The sequence below is a fragment of the Bos indicus genome, chromosome 15, assembly GCF_029378745.1.
Source record: "Bos indicus isolate NIAB-ARS_2022 breed Sahiwal x Tharparkar chromosome 15, NIAB-ARS_B.indTharparkar_mat_pri_1.0, whole genome shotgun sequence".
Taxonomy (NCBI): domain Eukaryota; kingdom Metazoa; phylum Chordata; class Mammalia; order Artiodactyla; family Bovidae; genus Bos; species Bos indicus.
This window is the reverse complement of record NC_091774.1, coordinates 67,544,708-67,557,693: the sequence shown is the minus strand read 5'-3', so window position 1 is coordinate 67,557,693 and position 12,986 is coordinate 67,544,708. Positions and strand designations below refer to the sequence as shown.

The window sequence follows — 12,986 nt, the reverse complement described above, 5'->3', positions numbered from 1 at the left end:
GATGGAAACTGGCATTTGTTTTAACTACAAATTCACGACAGTGAAGATAACAATGACGACTAGCATAGTTTGGTGCTTCTACCTTGATTCACACTAAGGTACTAGTATCTTTACCCATCATTGCTTTTGCAACATCAGTGTAAACGTCAACATATTTGACCTTCAGACCCTGGGGTTTCCAAAGGAGCTCCCAGACCACATTTAATATCTGACCCTCATCAGATAGTCTGAACCTCACACCAAGAACACCAGCATAGCTGGAAAAATGATAAAAATTAACTAGTTAAAGTCACTGGAATGCTACCAGGGAAGCCCAGAACTTGAGGGGCTAAGATCCTGGAGAGAAGGAAAGTACTGAATGTGAGTCTAAGATTCTAAGCTGTTTTTCAACATATGGCATCTAGTGATTTGTAAGCAGAGGCTAAAAAACCAAGAAGAAGAAATAGGCTAAGAGGCTGAGAAGCTTAGCAGAACTACCAACAGATTCACAGTGCTATGAAGATAAAAACAGAGCTCAGGACTTCCAAAAAGAAAGGGCTGTAATTTACCCTGAAGGGCTACACCCTAGAAGTAAGCGAGAACTAGAAGTAGAGCAGCCCTCATAAAGCCTGAGGTGGTGGCTCAGATGGTAAAGAATATGCCTGCAATGTAGGAGATCCAGGTTCAATCCCTGGGTTGGAAAGACCCTCTAGTGTAGGAAATGGCACTCCAGTATTCTTCCCCAGAGAATGACATGTATTCTCCAGTATTCTTGCCACTCCAGTGTTCTTGCCCAGAGAATGCCATGAACAGAGGAGCCTGAAGGGCCACAGTCCATGGGGTCGCAAAGTCAGACATGAATTAGCAACTAACACTTTTACTTTCTTTCATAAAACCTGAAACTCAGTCACCAAATCAGCTCAATCCCATATTGGGTTAAGATGACCTAAATGCTAGCAGAGAATGTTGAAGTTTCTCTAAATACAGATTAAGGTAACATCATCCAGAGCTTCTGTAATATTTTATATACAGTATTCAGCACTCAAACAAAAATTACCAGGTATACAAAGACACTGGATCAAAAGGGAAAATTAATGATACACACGGACCCACGGAACATCTCAGTTATTGGAATTATGAGACAAGAACTTTAAAATAACCAATTAATACATTCCAATAAATATATTACAAGATGGAGAATTTTGGCAGGGAACTGAATTTTTTAAAAATAGATACTCCAGATCTCTTGACAACTATAACAGAAATACTGATGGCTTTAACATCATATTTGGTACAAGATTACTGAATTGGAACACAGTAGAAAATATTCTAGCTGAAGAAAGAAAGGAAATAGAAAATGATGGAAATGCAGGAAAGAGCTTGGAGAGATGTGGGACATGGTGAAAAGGTCTGGGCACAGGTATTATTTGAAGACATAATAGCTGAGACTTTCCCAACATTTACAAGAATCTACAAAGCCCAAGCAGAATAAATACAAAGTAAACAATGCCAAGGCACAATGAAATTACTGAAAAACAAAGAGAAAATCATAGAAGTAAGCAAATGAGGTAAAAAACATATTGATATTACCTTCAAATGTACAACAATCAGATTGACATTTGGTTTTTCTACAGTTTTCAATAGAGGAACAATTAACACCACAACAAAACAGAATAACACCTTTAAAATGCTGAAGAAAATAATTATATATATATTCTGGGTAGAATTCTCTACCCAGAAAAAACAGGAGGCCATGAAACAATATTTGATTGATCCAAAAATAGGCAAAAAATGAGTGAAGAAAAGAACATATAACTGGCAAAACAACTGGAAAACAAAAGAGTAAGATAAGAGATTTAAAGTCAAATATATCAGCAATGTATTAAATATAAATGGATTAGACACTCTAAAAGACAAAGCTGTGTGTGTGTGTGTGTGTGTGTCTAGACGCACATGAATAAATCATACGCCACTTTCAAGAGACACATTAACCAACACCCACTTCAAGAAAAAAACTGCAAGGTAAAAGTGGAAATATAAAAGGAGGCAGAAGACCAGTACTGCCATCCAAGGTGCTGGGGAAGAAGCTGGGGAAGATCAGGGAAGACTTACTTACGGCTGGAGCTGGCATTTGACAGTGATAATAAATCATATCCCCCTCCCTTTAAATATAGAAATAGAGGAAAATACATTCAGGAGTCAAAATAATGGGGATCAAAATATGAGCTTTATAAATAATGAAGCTGATTTTGAAAATGGAGCTTGTCTTGCAGTCACAATTGGACCTCTTATTTATCGAGCTTTCCTCCCAAGTCTAGACCTCAGACTATCCCACCTGAGAGGAAGTCTACACAGATGACACGAATCCAGCCAGGTAAAAGGAGAACCTCTTCACATCCCTGTAGCTCTTGGAGTAGACACTCAAGAGTGATACCTCCAGAACTGTCTAGAGCTGGTTCTCAGCTTCAATAGCATATTAGAGTCACCTGGGGAGCTTTAAACCCTGCCAGTGCCCAGGACACACACCAGGCTACTGGGAAAGGATCCCCAAAGGCAGGATGCAGGTATTGTCTTTTTTTTTTTTTTAAACTTTACATAATTGTATTAGTTTTGCCAAATATCAAAATGAATCCACCACAGGTATACATGTGTTCCCCATCCTGAACCCTCCTCCCTCCTCCCTCCCCATACCATCCCTCTGGGTCGTCCCAGTGCACTAGCCCCAAGCATCCAGTATCGTGCATCAAACCTGGACTGGCAACTCGTTTCTTACATGATATTTTACATGTTTCAATGCCATTCTCCCAAATCTCCCCACCCTCTCCCTCTCCCACAGAGTCCATAAGACTGTTCTATACATCAGTGTCTCTTTTGCTGTCTCGTACACCGGGTTATTGTTACCATCTTTCTAAATTCCATATATATGCGTTAGTGTACTGTATTGGTGTTTTTCCTTCTGGCTTACTTCAATCTGTATAATAGGCTCCAGTTTCATCCACCTCATTAGAACTGATTCAAATGTATTCTTTTTAATGGCTGAGTAATACTCCACTGTGTATATGTACCACAGCTTTCTTATCCATTCATCTGCTGATGGACATCTAGGTTGCTTCCATGTCCTGGCTATTATAAACAGTGCTGCGATGAACATTGGGGTACACGTGTCTCTTTCCCTTCTGGTTTCCTCAGTGTGTATGCCCAGCAGTGGGATTGCTGGATCATAAGGCAGTTCTATTTCCAGTTTTTTAAGGAATCTCCACACTGTTCTCCATAGTGGCTGTACTAGTTTACATTCCCACCAACAGTGTAAGAGGGTTCCCTTTTCTCCACACCCTCTCCAGCATTTATTATTTATAGACTTTTGGATCGCAGCCATTCTGACTGGTGTGAAATGGTACCTCATAGTGGTTTTGATTTGCATTTCTCTGATAATGAGTGATGTTGAGCATCTTTTCATGTGTTTGTTAGCTATCTGTATGTCTTCTTTGGAGAAATGTCTGTTTAGTTCTTTGCTCCTCAAGTGATTCTAATGTATCTCAGGTTGAAAACCACCGGGTGAGGTAGACCTGGGCCCCATGTAAAGTACGTCTGCAATAAGAAAGGCGGTGTGAGCACAGAAGAGAGGACATACACCTTCCACACAGCATGACCCAAAGGAAGCAAAGGCCTCATCCATGCACATCCAGTGTTTTCCCCTGATCTCTCCAATTAGATAAAACCTTTCTTTTTTCCTACGGGAGAAATAAACATAGGAACTGTTGAAAGGGGGTAATTATCATGCCAATTCTGTTCTCAGGAATGGAGTGGAAGCATTTATCTTTGTGGTTGACATTGCTTTCAAACTGGAGTTTAATAGATGGATAAGTCTGCACATAAAAAATAATTGGAGGAATAGAGACAGAAACATTTTGAAGCTAGGATTTTTTTCCTTCTCAACGTTTTTAGTGATCTTCTAAGCAATGCAAGGATGATTTTTAACAGTCTCAAGTATAAAGTAAATGAAATGCCTAAACTCTGAAGGGCTGAAATATGCCATCCTCTTCTAGCTCGGGACCTTTACATATGCTGTTCTTATCCTGTTCCTATACTCTCCTGCCCAGCCCTCACCTAGTTAATAATTACTCATCCTTTAGATCTCAAGCTCTCTGCTCTTTATCTGATCCACAGAAAAATTAAATTCCCCTACAATGTGCTCTCATAAGATCTAGAGCAATTTATAATTATATATTTGTGATTATCTGGTTAATGTCCAATTCTTCCAATAAACTATGAATTTCTGTAAGGACAGGAACCAGATATGTTTTATTTTTTATTTTATTCCCAGATCCAGTCACAGTTGTTAAACATTTATTGAATAAAAGCCAGGTCATTCACAGGGTACATAAAGCTGCTTTAAGTTGCAGATAAGGAAAATTTTAAAGAAAAAAAAAAAAAAAGAGGGAGAGGGAGAGAAACTGATACCTTCATTAAAACTGGAAGTACTGGAAAGCTTGAAAATGAAAATCAAATAAGGCTGCCAATCTTCAAGCAGGATCAGTTGCCCATTTTAATTCAGTGAAATCAATCACAACATAAGTACATATACTGGTCAAGAAACGTGTATAATACAGTATAATTCTGAATACCAGACCTCAAAACGGTCTCTTTGACCTTCTGCACTCATCCAGAGAACAGGCTGGGCCAACTGAGGGGCGGAAATAAAGACAATCAGAAGATTCTTTCTACTCTAAAGGGCAAACCAATTGTTGAGTCTTCTGTGATCCCATGGACTATTTAGCCTGCCAGGCTCCTCTGTCCATGGGATTTCCCAGGCAAGAATACTGGAGTGGGTTGCCATTTCCTTCTCCAGGGAATCTTCTCAACTCAAACCAAACCGGAGTTTCCTGCATTGGCAGGCGGATTCTTTACCACTCAGCCACCAGGGAGGCCCCTATAATAATTAATACCGATTCCAAATAATAATCTTTCTGGATATGCATGACAGTAAGTAATCAGGGTAATTATCTTGTCTCAAAAGAGGAAAAAAAAAAGTTAATTTAATGTCAAATAAACACAGGGCACCACACTTTGTGACCAAGGTTTCCTGGGACAACTGGTCAATAGCACATCACTGGGTTGGCTTCTTGGAAAAAGTGTGTCCACCTGGGCTGCTGAAACAACAAGCTAAATCCCAGGGCGGCATCAAAGGCCTGAATCTTGGAGAATATTTATGAAAATGAAGAAGGTGAACAAATAAAGTCCATGGTAGAAAAACAATAGGCAACTCACTTCCTTGTTGCCCCAGGCAAATCTGTTGTTTAAACAATAATGACAGAATCTAATCAGTAAGCCTCTCAGCTGCCAAAATTATACAAGCAACTTGCTTATTTAAAATGTCACATTTCCCATCTGATATATTTACCTTCTGCTCACATTCCTGAAGTGTAATACAAATTAGACCCAAAGATAAAACCCATTTGGCAAATTTCTTGTGTGTGTGTGTGTGTGTGTGTGTGTGTTTTCTTTCAGATGACCCAGACTGTACATTATAAAAACAGTGAAGCTTGGTGGTCTTTTCAGTAATTGGGATAGATCACTGAAGCCTTGGTTGCTTTTTAGCCTTGACTTTTCACATTATTTTACACCTCAGAAGGTCTTGACTAGCTAATCCAAGTCCACTGAGACTTGGTTCAGCCTCAGGAAGCTTTTATACACAAATGAAAAACTACTTGTTCTCAAATTTCTGGAAAAATCATACTAGTAAGACGTTTTTATGCAATCCTTTAAACAAAAGAAACAGACCTAATAGCAATAAAAAATAATTTTAAAAATGTTTAAAGGAAACAATATAAAAGTAGTGGGAAAAGTAAAGACTAATTTAAAATACTGATACAACCAAAATCAAATTCACTGGCTATGCAGGATTATGTCGGTATAAAGACTTTCTAATTACTGGCAAGAAAAGGAACCATCACAGAAACGCTCCACCTGTGCACTGCTGTGCCCTCCTGTGAAAGTAACTTTATGTTGCAAATATATACATGCCAATTCCAAGCGCCAACTCCAAGTACCTACTCCAAGTGCTACCCACAGAAGAACTGTATCAGAATCCCCTGGGGGAGTGGTTAATAACACAGATCACTAGGTGTCACAAAAGACCTTCTGAATTAAACTCTTTTTTGGGAACAAGACCCAGGAATCTGCTCCTTTCCCCCAAACTACCCAAAACCCAGAAACAGTGTGCTTGCTCTACAAATTTGGCTCCCTCATAAACCCTTAGCAACACCTTCTAATCCAATCAGAACCCCTAAATTGCTCTTATAAAGAAATTCAGAGCCGCCTAAAGCACAGAAGTTAAGAGAACCTCTCCCAGGAGTCTGTGATTCCCTTAGATCCCTCATCTCCCTTAAACCAAGCAAGCAAGGGGGAAAAAAATCTGCAGTTTACTGGTTAATAGACTGCTTGAGAAATAATCCCTTCAGTGGAGTAGTGTTATGTTTGGAAGCAGAATAAAAATGTTAATTGCTTCCAATTACCAAAGCCTCTCAAATTCAGGGGGAACCAGAGAAGCCAAAGCAGAGGCTTATAGAGACAATTTACAGACAGCAGTCCACAAACCAGCTAGAGCCTGCACTTTAACTCCTGTGTGATTACAAGGAAGCCCTCCTCCCCAACAATAATGACCACAATGGCTGTTTATGACCACCTAAGGACTGTAAACAACAAACGCCAACAACCAACTCCCCTGTGGAAACTGCCCCGTGGAAACATTCAACATTAACGTTGAGATATTCTTGCATATTAAATTAGGAATGAGAGTTTTCAAAACAACTCAAATTTTGAACATATTTCAAAGCTCCTTGGAACAACAAAGGGTACCTATGCTTACACAGAAATGTTAACCAGGAGAGGAAAAAGGCCTCATAAAAGTCATGGACTACATACATGTCAGCGGACAGCAGGCTCTCTCAGCCCAGCCTATGTAGAACAGCCCAGAAAAAAACATTCACAACACAGCTTTAGTTTCAAGTGTTTGGCTTACATATTAATAAATATTCATAAAAGCAAAGATCTGGATTTTATTTTCTTTTGTGTTTATTTTATGACCAACTCTCATAATGTTTACGATCAACTGGTATTTTATGGAGCATTCAAAACTAATCTCAATTTACAGCATGATGCAGAAATTCTAAGAAATAAGAGTTTGACTTAAATGGTTCTACTTGAGACAATTATCCAAAAATCAATCATATGGTAAATGGGAGATGGGAGGAAGAAAATCTTTATTTCTTTTAAGATCAAAGACTTTACAACCTTCAACAAGCTTTGTTTGACCTTTCAGCTGAAATCTTTATTAACAAAAAAAAGACTGCAGGACTCCAGTTTTCTGTATCTTGGGGAAAGGAGAGGTAAGAATTGCACCCTGCGCCCACCCACCCAGAAAAAAAAAAAGAGAAAAGCTGTCTAAAGTCTTACGTGTAGTTTCTAGAAAGAGGTCAAGCAGTGTAGGAAGGAAACAGAAAACATACCCTTGCTCAGTTGGGGATTAATCTCTTCATCCAGGTCTAAATCTTCTATATCAAGGAAATTGTCTACCTAGAAAAGGATTAATATCATTTTATGCAAATCTGACCTAGAGTTAAGAATCAATGAATCCATTTCTACAACACTCAAGTGAGCAACTGAATCCAATTTTCTCATTAACTTTTGAGTCCCAGCTAGAGTTCTGTGCTTTCCCAGAGACATCTGAAAGCAGCAGTAAATTTAGAAGTTGGCCTGGATTTTGTAGGCACCATAATAAGATCTCTAGACTGAAAGAAAAAATACAGTCTGCGGAGTTTTTGAAAAGTTTTGTTCCTGATTCTATCCCAGAATATATACCACCATCAAGACAGTCCAAAGCAGTGTCTCCGTCTTTTGTTTTTGTTTTATTGCTTGTGTTTCTCTGGCCAGCGATGGTGGTGGGTCTGTCTGTTCTCATAACGGTGTGCTTTAAACTCCAAAGAGACAGAAGAAACTAAAGAAAGCAGGAGAGAAGGTTCATTCGAGACAGAATCATCCTGCCCCAGGTAACCACAAGAAAGGTGAGCAGGGCAAAAAGTCAAGTGTTCTCTTTCGACCAAATAAAACTGAAGATTACTTTAAAGGTAAAAAGCAGAGCAAATGACCTTTACAGACACAATAGCAGCATTTTAATGAAAAACTATTCCACGTGGAATACTGCTTTCCACAGCAAGCTGACAATGAGACATTTTAGATTAACAAAATGTTAACACTTCATACATGAACTGATTCATCTCAGGTGAATATCAAAGAGTGTAAATTAAAACAATGATTTCACCACTGGCAGACCTAGCAAAGGCAGGATGTCGAAATGCCTTTTATGCTTATGATCTAAAACATGTGCATAGCAAAATACCATAAAATTATAAATTTAGATTTCATCATTGGAATTCAAAACACAGCCTAGGTCTTTCTTCCCCACTCTACTTATCAGACCATGGCTTTTACACAGGAATTAAAAATGGTAGCTTCCATGGCTTGTAAGTACATAACTGCAGCTATTTTTTGACATCCAAGTGACAGCAAAAACTTATCTTCCAAATGATGGTTTAGTGCTAAAACTTGAGAATCTGTTATATTGTCATTTCTCTTAATGGTATAAGTTCAGGGGAGTGAGAGTCATGTTTCTCTATTGAAGCACCACTTCCATTTCTAAAGCTTTGAGGAAAAAAGATCCAGAACCCAGCCAACCAAGACAGTTGAAGATAATCAAACATCATTTTTTTTTAATCAAACACCATTTAAAAAAAAAATCATATGGACAAATTCTGCTGAATTTTCCAAATTTGTATGGGAGAAAGCAAATGAGTCCTGTGAGGTTCTTGTGCTTTTTTGGGGTTTTGGCCATGGAACAAAATTGAATTATGCCTCACCTTCACCTTCCCTGCTCGATTCAGATCACCTTGAAAGGAACTGCCAGCTTTTTGGCCATCACCTATCGTTATCTGAAAAACAAGACAAAAACCATTGAAGACAGATTGATGGGAACTTGAAATAACCGAAAATAAAGGAGCTGATCTGTAGCCCTTCAGGCACAAAACTCCCCTTCCGGTTTCTGTTCATTAGCTATGCTTGACAGACCATCACACCTTAGTGACGGCAGATTCAGTAGGTCACAGTGGTAGTCAGGGAACAGGTTTCAGGAGGTCTGACTTCTACTTCTGTCCTCTAGACCCATCTACAGTGCAACTTAGAGTAACATACTTCACCTCGGTTTTCTCATTCGTAAAACAGGAACACTCCCCACCTCATTACCCCAGTTCTCATGCCATCCCAACGAACCTCTGCAGGACAAATCAGAGAACGCTAGTACAACATTTTCAAGTTATTAGGAAAAATATTGTGAAACAATTCTTTGCCTCTCACACGCAGGTTAAAGATTCAACAGAAAATGTAATTCCAACGGCCAGTGATTGCCAACAGACAGGAAATCTTCTAGGAAAAAAAAAAGTTTTGTCCCTTAATTGTCTCTCTGGAATAAGTTATAGAAGTAAAGAATTATAGGCCTTCACTGTATATAAACACACTTCTAACGTGGAGATGTTTTTCCTTTGCATAAAACCACAATCTCATATACATTCTATCCACCGTATCACAGGGAAGACGTGTGAGATATAAAGTAGAAACTCAAATGGCTTAAAAAAAATAGAACAGTTTCCACTAGGATTCCTTGATTGTTAAAAAAACATAGCTAGAAAGAATGTGAATATAGTCTATGAAATCTTGAAGATTAGAAAGAGAGCATCTAACATTTATTTATTGACCAACTCGTGGAAAAACCAAGATAACACATTCTGCTTTAAGTCTGAAGGACTGAATCCAGGACAGTAAAAGAAACTCCATTTACACATAGAATTATAAAAAGGAACTCTTTTATCCCGAACAGAAGATAAGCTAAAATATAGAAATAATTACAAGAAAAATCTGTAGATGGCAGATCCTGATATTATCATAAAAGTTGGCTGTTGAAATCATGAAATGTAATGACGATTTTCAGTAAAGTAATCCAGGGGCTCTCCTTCTAAAATCAGGAGTGTGAGTTACTGATCCAGCAACTGTCCAGTGTTTTTTATGTTCTTACAGTCTCTTGTTTTAAATTCATGATGAATGTTTTTCTCTGCTTCCATAAAGGTGCTATGGTATTACCTGCTCCTCTTCCGAACACTGTGATGAAGTATGAAGAAAGATGGCTTTATTGCTAAGATGGCAATCATTTGGTTCATTTCTCTGAGTAAATTTTATTGAAGTAAAATTGTTTTCTGAAGAATTAGTTCCAAAGGCTTCTCTTTTGGTCACATTATCTGAAATGATAAATTACGTAATATTAGAAAACACCCACCACATCCAGTCTAGTTTATTTTGTGTTTATTGAGAATTTTTCTTCCAAACAGCAACAGAAAACCTTTCAAGGACATCTACAAACTGAATGCTTGAAGCATTAAGTACTCTTAACCTATAAAGTTATTTCTAAAAATGCATAAAAGACAACATTATTTCATTCACTACTCAACAAACATTTAGAGCTTACTATGTATCCAGTATTGTTCTCAGCCTGTGTTAAAAGGTCAGTAAAATACAGCATTTGCAAGACTCTTAGACATTACCTGGAGAAGGCAATGGCACCACACTCCAGTACTCTTGCCTGGAAAATCCCATGGATGGAGGAGCCTGGTAGGCTACAGTCCACAGGGTCGCTAAGAGTCGGACACGACTGAGTGACTTCACTTTCATTTTTCACTTTCATGCATTGGAGAAGGAAATGGCAACCCACTCCAGTGTTCTTGCCTGGAGAATCCCAGGGACGGGGGAGCCTGGTGGGCTGCTGTCTATGGGGCTGCACAGAGTCGGACACGACTGAAGTGACTCGGCGGCAGTAGGCATTACCCATCTCTTTTTTTTTCCCCTAAATTTGAGGTTTTGTTTTTGTTTTTTTTTTTCAGAAAGAAAAACACCAATACAGTATACTAACGCATATATATGGAATTTAGAAAGATGGTAATGACGACGACCCTATATGCGAGACAGCAAAAGAGACACAGATGTATAGAACAGTCTTTTGGACCCTGTGGGAGAAGGCGAGGGTGGGATGATTTGAGAGAATAGCATTGAAACATGTATATTATCATATGTGAAACTGATCGGTTCGATGCACGAGACAGGGTGCTCAGGGCTGGAACACTGGGATGACCCTGAGGTATGGGATGGGGAGGGAGGTGGGAGGGGGGTTCAGGATGGGGAACACATGTACACCCATGGCTGATTCATGTCAATGTATGGCAAAACCAATATAATATTGTAAAGTAATTAGCCTCCAATTAAATAAATTAAAAAAATAAAAATATGGAAGCAATGTACAGATGATTTTAGAAAATTTGTAAGAGAAAAAAATTAAAATTAGAATATCACACATAATCCTACAAGACAGAAACGCTACAAAACAATTTTTTCAGTGACTATTTTTCTCATCTTTTATCTATGCATCCATAAACTTCTAAAACAAAAATGGAACTGTATGATACATACCATATTATAAGGCAACTTGAGAATATTTTTTCCATATTATTGCATATTCTTCTGTGTAATTTTAGTGACTGTAGAGAATTCCATTGTATATATTTAACATAGTTTAACCAATTCCTATTCTCAATTATTTAAAACTGTAAACAGTAAATACCTTTGTACTAAATCTTTGCACATTCATGATTATGTCCTTAGGATAAGGAAAGAGTCTAAGATTTCATCCTAAATTAAGAGAAAATTATGATAACATGGTGCCATTAACAGAAATGTGGGGGATAAATTCAGATGAGAGAGGACAAATTAACCTTTGTCCCAAGTTGCATTTGAGATGCCGGAGGAGACGGAGGGAGAAGTACCCGAGGCAGCTGCAAACATAAGCTAAAATGAGGATGAGAGAGATCACAGCGACAGGCGAAGGGCCAGTGAGCCAACTACCCTGAGGCAGGGCTTAAGCCATAAAATGAATTTTAATATTAGCAGTAATATTAAAATAAATAAGGGTTAACGCTTACTTGAGTGTCAGACAGTCTTTTATATGCATCTCATAAATCTCATTTAAACCTCGCCACTGGTGTAGAGGTAGGTACTGTCAGTATCCCCATTTTTCAAAGGAAGAAATCAAGGCCTACAGGGAGCCTAAGGACCCTGTTCAAAGTGACACAGCTGGTAAGTAGCCAAGTTAGGATTTGAACCCAGTCCTTCCTAACCACTTACTGTGCTATGCAACTTAACTGGGAGAGCAGCATTGGCACAGATACACTGCCGTGTGTGAAACAGATAGCTAGCAGGACGCTGCGGTGTAACGGCAAGCAGCTCAGTGCTCTGTGGCCTGGAGCGATGGGATGGGAGGTGTGGGCAAGAGGAGGCCCACTGAAATCAGTGGGATTTGTGTTCTAATGACCTCAGCCTGGTGCAAGGTAGCCAGAGTCCTTTGTCTGTTTCTGGATACCTCATCTTTGGTAGAATTAAGCCTTGTAGGGCTGTCTGCAGGACATTTAACACAGAAGTACTATCAGGGAGCAGAGGTAAGGTGCACGCATGCATGCTAAGTCACTTCAGTCGCATCCGACTCTTTGAGACCCCATGGACTATAGCGCACCAGCTTCCTCTGTCCATGGAATTTTCCAGGAAGGAATACTGGAATGGGTTGCCACTTCCTTCTCCAGAGGATCTTCCCCCACCCAGGAATGGAACGAGCATCTCTTCTGTCTCCTGCACTGGCACACAGATTCTTTACACTTGGCACATAGAAAGCCCATCCTTTAAGTCTAGCACAACCTAAAGTCTAGTATTTCCAGAGAAAATACTGTGTACCCAGCACAACGCTACTGTAATAATCTATTGACTTACATATTTGAAAAGCACAGTGATGTCTGGGAAGAACAGATGCTCTCTAAGGACAAGTTCTATTTGTTCTCGTAATCACTCAGTGTACTCCTCTGCCA

The 12,986-nt window shown here is 39.0% G+C and overlaps 1 protein-coding gene across 4 annotated transcripts in view; it reads right to left on the bottom strand.

The window, feature by feature from the left end:
• The window catches only part of IFTAP (intraflagellar transport associated protein), a 64,397-nt gene that overhangs the window by 13,633 nt on the left and 37,778 nt on the right, over positions 1–12,986 (bottom strand). For all 4 annotated transcript variants that reach the window (XM_019975676.2, XM_070804069.1, XM_019975677.2 and 1 more), the window contains 3 exons: positions 10,168–10,322; positions 8,895–8,966; positions 7,488–7,554 (listed from right to left, as the gene is read on the bottom strand). In XM_019975676.2, coding sequence (XP_019831235.1) covers positions 7,488–7,554; positions 8,895–8,966; positions 10,168–10,322 — 294 coding nt within the window. The remainder of the gene's footprint in view (positions 1–7,487; positions 7,555–8,894; positions 8,967–10,167; positions 10,323–12,986) is intronic.